Below are 13,538 nucleotides of genomic sequence, written 5' to 3'. Positions count from 1 at the left end.
TTTCATGTTTTTTTAATTTTCTTTAAATTAACCACTTTATTTTAAGATGCACATTTTTCAGTTGTTTATTAATTATTACAGCAGTTTTCATTATAATGTGAACATTTTATTATTATTAGAGCCCTCCCTCCCCATTCACATATGTTTTCTTATTTAATCCTCTTACATTTGTTCATAAAACCGACTAAAAAAATTTGAAGAAAACTTTATTTATGAAATATGTGTCTCTGTCTAACTTGTTCTGACCCAGATGAAGAGTGTAGGTGAATCTGAAGTGATGGTAATTAGATGCAAATCCTGAGTTTCCATTGGCATAAGTAAACATCCAAACACTCAACTGTCAGGACGTGAGACTCCACAAATACACCAGAAAAATACAACTCAATACAATCACTTCATTTAACACTTCCAGTATGAGTACTGAAGTGACAGCACACACACACACACACACACACACACACACACACACACACACGGATGGTGTTTAACTATACAGAAGCTAATGACCTCAGGTGTTGGTGAAATGCTCAGCTCAGTCTTCAGCACAAAGGTTGCACTTTACAATAAAACTGCCCTTATAAAGTGTACAAGCTAATTAATAAACTAGTTATAAACCATTCATGAATCCTTTTTATATGGGTACTCTTATTGTAAAGTGGTACCAGACTCACCCCACTTACCAACAAACACTGAAGTCTATACCTCATCACCGATCATCTGAGTCCAGTTCAGTGAAGGACCTCTCTCCAGTTGTTAAACTCTGTGTCAAATAAATCATTCATTCTAAATGATCTCATTACATCCTGTTCCTCACTGAGACCTAAACCTGGGGATTGCTTCCCTCTAGTGGAGCTCTGCTCACTTCATTATAATTTCTGGATACAGTCTTGGTTTTTAATTCGTCAATGTATCAACCTCCCACTTCAAATGTGGGATTATCTGGACAGATATTTTAGACATTGTGCAGCAGGTCTCTGAACCCATGCAGAACCAAGGACACCAACTTGGTTTAGTTATTACTCTTAAGTCCCTGAATATGGTTGACTGTCTCTGAGACCTTTGATGCACACTTGCATCATTGAACCATTGACCAATGACCAATCGCAATCTTATGGATGCAGAGGAAGGTGAACTCCATTCTAATTCTGCTGGATTTGACTGTTGATGGAGTCATCAGTAACATCAGTGTGTTCGATAGGTCACAGCTAAGTTGGTTTCATTTCTGTCTGACCAGTAGATTTCTCAGTGTTTGTTTATATCAACAGTCTTGTGTCCTCTTAGACTCAGTCCCTCTGGGTTTGGTTCTTGGTCCAGTCCTCTTCTCTTTGTAGAAGCTTCCTCTGAGTCAAACATGTCACATGACTCTTATACTGATGATACACAGATCTATCTCTCAGCTAAATCCAGTAATCCACCAAACCACTGTCATATCTCCACCATTGCTCATTTCCTCCAGTTAAACCCTGATAAAACTTAAATTCTTTTCATTGGTTCTGAAAAATGTATTACTGCAGTCGATCGGTGTTTTGGTCCATTTCACTCAAACATCAAATTTACTGCTGAGAATCATCTTTGATCAGTATATGACATGTGACCACCATGTTAATGAGCTCGTCCAGTCGTTTTCTTCATTTAAGACATGTTGCTAAAATCAAACGAATCTCATCTTCTATTATTTATTACTATCAAATACCACATTCATTTTCTCCCGTCTTGATTAGTTCATTCAGAAAATCTCACTTTTTCACATTATGTTGTGGTTTTATGATAAAATAATTTAAATTAATTTTCCTCATCAGTCAACACTCAGTTCATCATAATGACAAAGTGAAAACAGGATTTTAGACATTTCTGTATTAAAAAGAATATTAAACAGTAAAAACTGAAATATCACATTGACAATACTATTCAGACACCTTACTATGACTGTAAATTCAGCTCAGGTTCCTCCATTTTTCTGGATCATCTCTGAGATGTTTCTACACCTGACTGGAGTCAGACTGTGGTAAACTCAACTGATTGGACACACACTATATATAAGACAGAAACCTGTCTATATCAGGTCATACAGAGATACACCCATCTATATCAGGTCATATAGACACACACCTGTCTATATCAGGTCTCACAGTGCAGATGAGTGACAGTGCAGATCAGAGCAGAAGGAACTGTCTGCCTCATTGACATAATGGACCTCAACCAGCTTTTGGATGCTCTTAAAACAGAAAGAAAAACACACACACTGACTGAAGGCATTCTTAGTAAGTATCACCATGAATATAGTTTATTATAATAGGTATTGCACAAAATCATCCTACAGTTGATTACCTGACACTCACTGACTTGACAGTTTTTAGAACTACACGTTAGCTGATGCTCTTTCTGAGGTTTTCCTCTCTGGACTCACAGGCAGGTTATTGCCCAATCAGATTTAAGAGTGAGGGGTCTCTATCGCTCTATTGTTACCACACCCCTCGAGAGAGAGAGAGCGACACACACACACACACACACACACATACACACACACACACATATCATGTGTCCCCCAGCTGTACAGTAGTATATAGGCTGGGCCTTTCTCGCACTTTATTTCTCACATTACACCACACACACACCTTCACACCATCACTCTGTCACAGTTCTACATTAACACAAAGACGTCAGCTGTGATGTAATGAAAATCCGGAGTCACTGCGGACTGTGGTGATGGCAGATGTACAAAGTAAAGTAATACACTGGTTATGAAGAAACTTTCATATTGGATTCTCCACATGTGTAAAAGTGGAAGTCTGAGCATTTTATTAGTGGCAAGATCTGGACCACAGGGTCTGTGACAGCTGGGGATGTGGTGTTTTCTAGTCAGCATAGATGATGAATCCAGAGAAGGTGCTGTACTTGTTGTTGTTGCCTCCATGAGCTTTGCCTCCATCTAGTTTAATGTAGACCTCATCTCCAGGTTCCAGGTGCAACACAGCACTGTTACTGGCATAGTCATAGTTCTGGTCTGCGTCCTGGGCAATGGCACTGGCCCGCACCTGCAGGAAAGCACACACAGGCACACAAGCACAAATCATACACATGAACTTATCAAACAGGTCAGAAACTGGGCTTCAGACTTCTGTACAACAATTTTAATACTAACAATATGGATACATGCACAATTCCCCTACCAGGCTACTAAGTTTAGTTTCACCAGCTAAGTGACTTAGAACCTTAGAACCCAGGAGGTGGAAGAGAAGCAGGTCTGAGCTCCATGACTGCAGATCCACAGTCGAACCAGAGTGAACCCAGAGCAATAAATAAGCTTTACAACAAACACAAGCCGGTAAAATCATGTCAAAGAAAAGCCAAAACAGAAACCGGGGGGTGGAGTATGACATGTACCATGTATGTTTAATATGTATGAGCTCCAGGGTTTAATTGACAAGATCTCCAGAGACCTGTGGTTACTCATGTCAATCAAGGCTCCTCTGTTCTGCCTCACAGTGACAAAATGAGCAGGGAGGGTTGTTTCTAATTCATGATGACATCTAGTTAGTTCAACTATGTCTGAATGTTCTTAATGTAAAATCTCTGCACATCTGAATGCAGGGTGCATCAGAGTCTCACTTACTGTTGAAATATTTCTTTGATTACGAAGTTTCAGCCAGTCAGACCTATAGCAGGTATACGGACAGCATCAGCACCTCCGTATATAAATGCAAGTATTATATCATTCAATCAGAGGACTGCAGAGATTGGTTTGACTGATGATTAACTTGATCTTACTCGAAGCATATATGTCACCAGTCAGAGTAGATTTGGTGGACTTGGTTGCTAATCAGTTCATTTATGAGTCCAAGTGAATGTTTCTTCCTAAATCTGAAGAAATACCCTTCAGGCATTACTGAGATATCATGTTTATGAGAATTTGATATCTCTACTGGTTTCAACCTAGTGTCCGCTGGTTTTAACCTAGTGTCACCTGGTTTCAGTCTCCTATAAGCTCGTTTCAGTCTAGTGTCAGCTGGTTTCAACCTAGTGTCAGCTGGTTTCAGTCTCCTATAAGCTGGTTTCAGTCTAGTGTCAGCTGGTTTCAGTCTCGTATAAGCTGGTTTCAGTTTAGTGTCAGCTGGTTTCAGTCTAGTGTCAGCTGGTTTCAGTCTCGTATCAGCTGGTGTCAGCTGGTTTCAGTCTAGTGCCAGCTGGTTTCAGTCCTGATCCTGATTTTATAACCGTCGTCTGATGGCGTCACCAAACATTAGTGAAAGACTGAGCTGTGATTTCTGCTGTATTTACTGTGAAATGAACAGAGAGAAAGTTGGAGCATCATTCAGGTCAGCTGCTGTGGTCAGCAGAGATGTGAGTCTGTGGAGGGAAAGTCCAACCTCGTGCTCTCAGGAGAATACTAACCACTCTCTTCTACAGAAAGTCACTGAGGTTTGTCCAAAAAGTCACTACATCACTCAGTCAATCACTCAGTCATTCAAATATGATGATGGCTGAAGTCCATAAAGAAAATAATATATACACTGAAATATATTAGTGAATTTATAGACCATTCACCAATAATACCACCCAACATGCTGTGACTGGTATGATTTCATCAATCTGCTGATGATGAACTATTTCTATCAACTTTTCTGTAAGTAGGGGCGTCGTATAGCTCAGTTGGTTGAGCATCCGCCCCATATACAGAGGCTAAGGTCCTCGCTGCATTTGGCCCCGGCATCGGACAAGCCCTTTGCTGCATGTCATTCCCCCTCTCTCTGCCTCCCCATTTCCTGTCTCTCTCTAATGCTCTATCAATAAAGGCACAAAAAGCCCCAAGTAAACCCCTAAGTAAAAAATATTGATAGTGAATGTGTCAGTAAAATGAAGTTAAGTGCTTGTTGTTGTTTACCTTCAGTATCTGCTCTTAGCAAATAAAGCATTGGACCCAAACACTGTTTACTTCATTAACATTTATGTTTCCTAACCTCAACAAAAGGTTTGTTGCCTAAAGATAACCCCACAGGGACGGGGGGCGTGACCTCCATGTCCCTCACAGTCCCATTGATTTATACAGTTCAGAACCATCAGGGGGGCAGGAAATCAGCAGCAGAACACAGACCCAAACATAGAACCAGAATGAGTCCTTTGATGGTGTGACCACACAGAGTCCTGAGTCCTGATTCTAACATCACAGAGTCCTGATCCCATCATGAACTCAGTCTGGGAACACATGACCAACCTAAGTATTCCGGAAAACTGCCCACAATCGTACTGTGGGGAACTGGTTCAGTTTTCAAGGGGGTTCACACCAAATATTGATTTCATTTCGTTTTTTTCTCTTCACTTTGTATGAAGTTATTTGATATCACTGCACATCACTGTAGATGTAGATTCAGAAAAACACCAGGAACATAATCCAGGCAGCAATTATGTTTAGGAAACAGGGTTCACCTGCACTTTTACCTGTGCACAGTTACCTGTATCATGGTGATGGACAAATGGTCAGTCCTAGCGATAACAAGCACCATCTCTGCTAACCTTAACCCTAGCTGCTGATAATGAATCAGAAAGAACTGTGCTACAATTCAAAGACACTGGTGCATTCAAGTTTGTCTGTCTGTCTCAGTACACACCAGCTGTCACTGTTCAAACATGTCAACATCCAGCCAATCAGATTACAGTGAAAACATCTGGGCCACGTCAGCTGCATGCTAACATGTAAGAGCTGCATGCTAACACGTGGGAGCTGCACACTGACTGATGACTGGGTCTCTCAACAGCAGTCATTACTCAACATAACTTTTCTATCCACATCATCTTCACAGACATCTTATACTAATGCAATAATTTAATGTGCTATGTGTAGTTTAAGTCTGTTAATGACCAGCTACAGTCTGGTAGTCTGGAGCTCTGCTAATTACAAGCCAGGTTACATATGAGATAACGAGCATGCTAATTAGTGGTAACATCATGCTAGACTGAGAGATTGTTTAACTTTGTGTTGTGTTTTCACTGACCTACCATTGTGATACAAAATCACAACCACCAACAGCAATGACAGCAAACTGCCACTTCAGCACAGTGACCAGTAAATAGGAGAAGCCAGTGTTGAAAGTTATTATTAAAAAACCAGCTGTCGGGGCATCGAGTGGTGTAGTGGGTTCCTGTCTCTTTCTACTATCCTGTCCAATAAAGGCACAAAAGCCCAAAATATATATATATATATATATATATATATATATATATATATATAAAAAATTTAAAAAAAGAAACCAGCTGTTGCTTCGTATCTTGTTTTGTGCTAGCCTTCTGCTCTGTTCTTCTTCTTATTACCCTCAGTGCTCTAGTCGGTGGTGGCTCTTCCTCTTTCCCTGACATGACTGACTGAGATTTTTTATGGTGGTAGGCAAAGTACATGTAACTCACTACTGCCGCCTACTGCTATGAAGTGTGTCATTGGTGTCTTTGGTTTTCCATAGAAACCTTTGTTCAATCCTTGCTTTTGGGGACACACATATGACAGTGGTCATAAATGATAACTGGAGTGCACTTATATAGAAAGCACTGTTGTAGCCTTAGCAAACACTCAAAGCACTTTACACTTTCCCCCATTCACACACTCATTCACGCACTGATGTTACATCAGGGGCAACTGAACATGAGGTAGTTTTTTTAAAGGGACAGCTCATGAATGCAGCATTGAGGAAAGTTTGAGGCAAATACCGACATGAGGAAGATGAAGTTGTTGAGAGGTTCTAAATGTTGGTTTGATACTTTACAGTTAATAGCCAGGACCTAGCTGCTGTTGTGTGATGGTTAACTGATGGTATCAGTCAGTCAAAATTCATATTGTCTGTTAACAGTTAATTATGAACAACCCTTCCAGCTGAGTTCAGGGGAAGTCACACCTGTTGGGAATAGTGAGTCCCTAATAAAAATATTGGTTTAATAGCTCTTCAAAGTTTGTACAGCTGTGCTGAAGGTTCAGGTCATGTTCAACACATAATGTCCCTGTCCAGCTCTGCTCGATCATTTATAACCATCTGCACCAAAATTGTAAAGTGTGTCACAACTCTCTATGTTATTGTTGCAAAGAAACACTAGCGACCTCAGTGAAAGGGGTATCAAGCTCCGATATCTTTAACTTATATTGTGTATAACAGGAATAACTACATAGACACAGCGCTTTTTATTTTGAAATCATTTTTTTCTGTTTTTTTTCCAAAGTCAATGAGAAATCGTGCTGAATAATCATGATCTCGATATTGATCTAAATTATCTTTGATTATCTCGATTTGATAATCGAGCAGCCCTACTATGAAACATGAAAGCTCTCCTTTCAGAGAGAAAAATATACACCCAGATCAATCCTCCTGGGGGACCCTGTGGTGTTCCCAGGCCAGATCAGATATATATGTTCTGGGTCTACCCCAAGGCCTCCTACCAGTTGGACATGCCGGAAAGACCTCCAATTCGAGGTGCCCAGGAGGATCCTAACCAGATGCCTTAACCACCTCAACTGGCTCTTTTTGACATGAAGGAGCAGTGACTCTACTCCGAGCTCGCTCTGGATCAGAGCTCCTCACTCTATCTCTAAGGCCAGGAACACACTGGGATGTGTGGCGTGAGCTTGGTGGCTGCTGAATTACATTTCGCCACACATGTTAATGGGTTAGAGCTACACACTGCCTGCATGACATGTGAGACGCACATCCCTCACGTCACTGTTGCGTCACGTGATCTAGAGTTTCAGTCACTCACCTATTTTTCACATGTGCCACATGTCCCAGCTGAAACAGACAGAAAACACCTGATGATGTCATAGTGACATCATACCAGCAAGATCACATAAAACTGACACCTTCACTATAGTTTCTATGTCTAGGCTGAATCTGAAACAGACATAAAAAAATCTTAATTTATGATGAAAAGATATCCAACATTTAGCAACCTGTAAACTCTATGTAAAAAGATGGAGCTGCAGCAGCACAGAGACACAGCCAGTGTGAACATACACGTGCTTCTCCGCAGCAGCTCAGCGACATCATCTTCCACACTCACGCCAGCATCCATTGTGTTCCCAGTGCAATGCTGAACCCAGACACCCTGCAGAGGACACTCATTTCAGCCGATTGTATCAGCCATCTTGTTCTTTCTGTCACTACCCAGATCATGACCACAGCTGAGGGTCAGAATGAAGATCGACGTTTGGTCTGTTACAACGCTCGCTTCACTGCATTGGTTCCCTAAACTTTACCAAACTGTAACCATGCTGGTGACACACTGATTGATGATGTTATCCTACTTTTGGGCAAGTGTCCACAGTAAAGCTGTGTTATGTCCTAACAATCGAACACAAATAAAATGAAAGTATGAAATCGACACAGTGTAAGTTAGGGTTTGGAAACATGACGGCACGACTGCATCACATCTACTTCCTGTTGGCCTTGATAAAAAGCTCCTGCCAGCGCAGGATCCATGTGTACAGGAATTGGCTAATCAACCTGGGCAGGAAGTCCCATCCACAGCCAGTTGATTGACAGCTAGGCCCTTTAAAGAATAGCAAAAGAAATAAGGAAAAATAAAGGGATAAAAAATAAATAAATTACATCATATAAAAATGAATGAGAAAAAATTTACAATATACAGAAATAGGAGTAATTTATATGCAAAGATAAATACATATTATTTGAATAAAATAAATCTATTCATAAATAAATGAACAAATACATGTGAAAATAAATGAAAATGCTTATATTTGTATTTGTCTTTATATTTCCATATATATTTACTCTATTGTTTATTTATTATATTTATTATTTATTGTATTCTTATTCTTTTACATATATTGCTTTTATGGCACTTCTGTGACTCCATACACAGTCAGTTTCTACCTGCACTGATTAAAGCTGAAGTTCATCACACATTTCTCACAGTGCGTGTCATTCTTTCAAACATGGCTGGTTTGGTAACATGTAAGAGGAGGGTAAGCAGGAGAGGGCATCAGCTTTGTCAGAGTCATGGAGCGTTTTGCGATATGACTATTTCCTGAAGGTTAAACCAATGTAAAGTGGATTCTAGTAACAGTGTCTCCTTTGGTGGACTGATGTTTTCATTATATTACAGAAATAAAAAGAAAAATATTATATTATTTTATTACGTTAAATGTTCTGTGTCATTTCATCAGCATCATCTTTAGTGTTGTGTTTTGTCACCATTTGAATGATTTCTCTGTGTGATTCTGATATTATCCAGGTTTCTGACCATGTTTATGATCCAGCTTTAATTCCATTTCTTCATTATAAAATCTAAAGTCATATAAACTGATCCTTTTCTGTAGTATTTTGGATACTGTATAGACATGTATAGTATTTTCTATAATATGCAAACAAATATGGATCTGTTGCAGGACAGTCTGGACGGGATTCATACACATTAACCTAAAACCCTGTAGGACTGAGTCTAGGAAACGACCACACTGCTGCTCTGCTGCTTTGATTCTGTGGCTCTGCAGTTTATTGTGCTGTGGTCAAAGTTAAAACACAGTGTGGTGTAATTGAATACAAATATCTTAATCTGTATGTGCTACCTATTAATCAAAATGGCTGGATTTAAGGGTCCCAGTCTTGATCCTGTGGACCTGTGTGATACTTAAATTTCAGCCGGTAGATTATTAATAATCTTTTTCTTCTGTTAATCCCACAGACTTCCTGACTTGAGTCAAGGACACACCCTTAGACTAATGAATTCTGATCATAGTCTCATCCTGGTGAATCATATTATGATGTTTGCATGAAACATGAAAAACCTGGTGATTCAAAAACCACGCATGAAACTGAAGCGTCCACAAAATAAACAGCAGCCAGCAACAATAATAATAAGTAACATGGACACAGTGGATGTTACTGTGACAGACAGTTCAAAGACATGCTGCCCCTCCAGTGGGGGGTGCTGCGTTGCTATAAACAGCCCTGGTTGTTCAGCCTCACCCCTTGTCTGTCCTTTTTATTCTCCAGTGATTTTGATTTTATTGTTTCTTCAGTCACACTGTACCACCTTATTATTCATTATTATTATTTATTATGTGTAAATACTCTGGTGTGAACATTATATAAAGCTGTATCCACATATAATTTCATCTTTTACTTAGTCATCTATTAGATAATATTTTATTATTTGTTGTAGTGCAATGATGGAAAAAATATTTACATCATTTACCACAATATAAAATACATTACATTACATTTATTAGAAAGATCTTTCTTCAGTAAAAATATTATGAGCAAAATGTACTTGAATTATCAAAAGTAAAAATAATCTGGTCAGTAATAATATAGAGTTATCATGTATTATATTATCTGTATATTGTTACCGATGCATGAACATGGAAGCAGCATTTTAATATTGTAGCTTTTCATGTTTTTGTATTTAAAATTAAAATCTACAAATTAATAAATCAGCAGTCATATAAGTCATATAATTATAATATATATACAATAATATCAAGTACAAGAATTTTCCCAGACATGTAGAGAAGCACATTTATGAACTGATGTAAAATAATGTGCAGGTTGAATGAATTAGTTAAATTCTGCCGCAGTGCCATTGTGTGAAACCTTTTTTATGCTTCTACGATTTTATTTTTCCCAAAGTTAGAAAAAAGATTTTGCAGTGGTGTGAACACAGGAGGAAGATGATGGAGCCTGGACACAGAGAAAAGGATGAAGATCTCCAAATTATTATTATCATTAGTAAAATAATACAAGAGCTACTGTTACCTCTTTTTGATATGAATCAACAACTGCTTTAAATCTGTATCTTCAAACAACAGAAGGTGGTTTATTTCTGAGTTTAGAAAATTATTAAAACAAGACAATTTGCTTATGTTTGTTAAAACTCAATAACAAATAAAAAATACTGGGACAATTTATATCAGTGAAATGAAGTGAAGCCGCTTTTCATCAAATAAAGGCCGCAGCCTCAGCGTGTCGGTCAGTCACACTGAACCGTGGTGTTTCCCTCCTCAACAGTTCACAAGTCTCAGTACCATGAGTCCTAATTGAAACATGTCTCTCAGCATCTGATTTTCCACGGACTATAGCTCTGCTGCTTTAATCCCACAGATGTTTGCTATGTTGGTTGTGGTCTGCAGCAGCATTACAGCAGCAGCTGACAGCAGCGGGGATGTGCTCTGTGGAGCGATGCTGCAACACTGGTTTGCCCCACGGATTAGATCTGCTGCTGACAGGCTGATCACTGCAGAGACGCTCGGAGAGCAGGACAGTGATGGAGCAAACTCACAGAGGAGGAGGCGGCAAAGGGCCTCAGGCTTATAATAATAATAATAATAACTATTATTATTATTATTATTATTATTATCATTAAGTGGATGTCGCAGTAAAATCTGTCTTGTATTTTTGATTTACTTCCATTTGTGAATTGTTATTTATATTTATAATTATTTATGTTTGATGACGGTCTCTATAATAAATCAAAACATAATCTGAAGAGCTGACCAATCATTTATATTTATTAATATAACAGACTGAATTGAATTGGGATGGAGGTGGAATATGTTTATATCAAGTTTATAATGTTACATGAACACAAGGTCTTTACCACGGTGAATCAACAAAATATATATGATATATATGATAAATACATTATGTATTAAAAACATGAATAACATAAAACTAAAGAACTAAAGGAGCCGTTATGTACATATATATATATGTGTGTGTGTGTGTGTGTGTATCTTATAAGATATATACTTCAAGTCATTGACATGTGTTAAGGGTTAGGGTTCTTTACTTTAACAGCTTTAAATGCAGCACATACATGAACTGTTTAATAACTCAGTGTATATGTGTATATATATATATATATATATGTATGTTGTTCACCTGAACATGATACCGGGAGAGAAAGAGATGAAGCATCAATCAAACCACAGAGAAATCTTCTTCTTCTTCTTCTCTTGTTCTAATTTAATGACAGTTTGAAAATAGAACCAGGATCCTTCAGAGGAACTCTTCAGATTCTGACCCCTGACCTCTGGGCCATTGAGCCCATCATCCTGTAGCTCATGACCAGGGCTTGTGTCCACACAGACAGTTGTTGTCATTGTGTTGGAACACACACACACACACACACACACACACACACACACACACACACACACAGTGTGTGAATCTGAGCTGCTGATTGTACCTGTGATGGTGTATGACGTGTACAGGATGCAGGTGAATTAATGATGGAAAATGTCAGGATGTGTCCTTGACACTCTCACGTGCAGTTTATGTTACCTGGTTGTTTTTGCACAGATCAGCCCACATGCTGGTTCCGTCTCCTCCGCGCATCAGGACGTGGTACGTGAAGAAATAAATCCCGGGGATGGAGCAGGTGAACTTCCCAGTGGTCGGGTCGTAGTGGTTTCCCAGGTTCGTCACCACATCGTCGAACTTGAGCACCTCGTAGCCCTCGTGCTGCTTCTTTAGCCCCGCGTAAAAGGCGATCTTGGGCACAGTGGTGTAAGTGGCCGCGCTGATTGCACCGGCAGATGCGGTGGATCCCGGAGGTCCTGGTAAACCGGGTCTGCCCGGTTCACCTTTTTCTCCAGGTGGCCCCACTGGACCGGGCGGTCCCGGCTCGCCAGGAGGTCCCCTAGGACCCGCCTTACCCGGCCGACCCGGTTCCCCTTTCGGACCTTGGATGAACGTGGGTAAAGACTGCACCAGGCTGTTGTCTCGGACCGGGTCCGCCGTGGCGGTGCTGGACGGAGACTTGGTGCCGTACGGGTCGCACACCATCCTGCAGGTACCGAGCATTTCGTAATGCGCCGCTGTCCCCGCTGAGTTGACCAGAACCGGGATGAGGATGACCAAAACCAGAACCATCACGACCCCCAGGACCCCCGCCGCCACCAGCCGCTTCCTGCCGACCAGCCGCGTTAGCGCAGGATGATCCTGTTGTCTGCTTTTGGGTGAAATTTTGGAGGCTGGTGAGGAGCCGCTTTAAAGAGAAAAAGTAGCAGAGCTACACTTTAATGCTAATGGACTTGTGGAAGTGACCCCCTCCCCTCTGCTCCGCGCCTCTCCCAAACACTTTTTCTGCTGATGCGCTGCTTCGTCAACTTTCTCTCAAACTCCCGCCTTTTACTCCACAAGCTCTGGATTCAGCATCTCTGAGGCGCGCTGAAATCCACACGTGGGGTCTGGCCCCTCTTTGATCCACAGGTCCCGAACCAGAGTGTCTTCCCAGCAGCTGAACTCTAAACGTGGATCAGGACCAGCTAGACCGTCTGTCTGATGCAGCCAGAGACACAGCAGGAGCAAGGGAGAGAAAGAGAAGGGGGAGGGGGCCGGGGGGCTCAGAGGCTCTATCATCCAATAGAAACATAGCAGGTTATTCAAATGAGGGTCGATAGCATTCTGTTGAATCTGAGTCTGTTTCCAAATCCACTTATCAGACTTCTGATCTCTGTTCGGGATTAAAACCTCTTAATTCAAAAACCAGTTTTTATTTCCTCAGAATCTGAACCTCAAACCTCAACTTTAACCACGTCA

The 13,538-nt window shown here is 40.4% G+C and overlaps 1 protein-coding gene across 1 annotated transcript; it reads right to left on the bottom strand.

Annotated features, from left to right (window-relative positions):
• Positions 1 to 2,262: 2,262 nt before the first annotated feature.
• Positions 2,263 to 13,246, bottom strand: c1ql3a (complement component 1, q subcomponent-like 3a). Its single transcript, XM_023426100.2, has 2 exons — positions 12,279 to 13,246; positions 2,263 to 3,035 (listed from the first exon to the last, which is right to left on the bottom strand). Exons 1-2 carry the CDS (start codon positions 12,867 to 12,869, stop codon positions 2,856 to 2,858), a joined length of 771 nt encoding a protein of 256 aa, XP_023281868.1. The 5' UTR covers positions 12,870 to 13,246; the 3' UTR covers positions 2,263 to 2,855.
• Positions 13,247 to 13,538: the final 292 nt, after the last annotated feature.

Source organism: Seriola lalandi, unplaced genomic scaffold, assembly GCF_002814215.2.
Source record: "Seriola lalandi dorsalis isolate HSWRI2012SDOR001 ecotype SW California unplaced genomic scaffold, Sedor1 jcf7180002054808, whole genome shotgun sequence".
Lineage (NCBI taxonomy): Eukaryota > Metazoa > Chordata > Actinopteri > Carangiformes > Carangidae > Seriola > Seriola lalandi.
Note: the sequence above shows the minus strand (reverse complement) of the source record. Positions and strands in the feature narration are given on the sequence as shown.

Excerpts from the sequence above, each read along its gene's own strand:
- c1ql3a (XM_023426100.2), bottom strand. The coding sequence starts at position 12,869 with ATGGTTCTGGTTTTGGTCATCCTCATCCCGGTTCTGGTCAACTCAGCG. Across the intron at positions 3,036-12,278 it reads ATCTGTGCAAAAACAACCAG|GTGCGGGCCAGTGCCATTGC; the intron begins GTAACATAAACT and ends GCTTTCCTGCAG.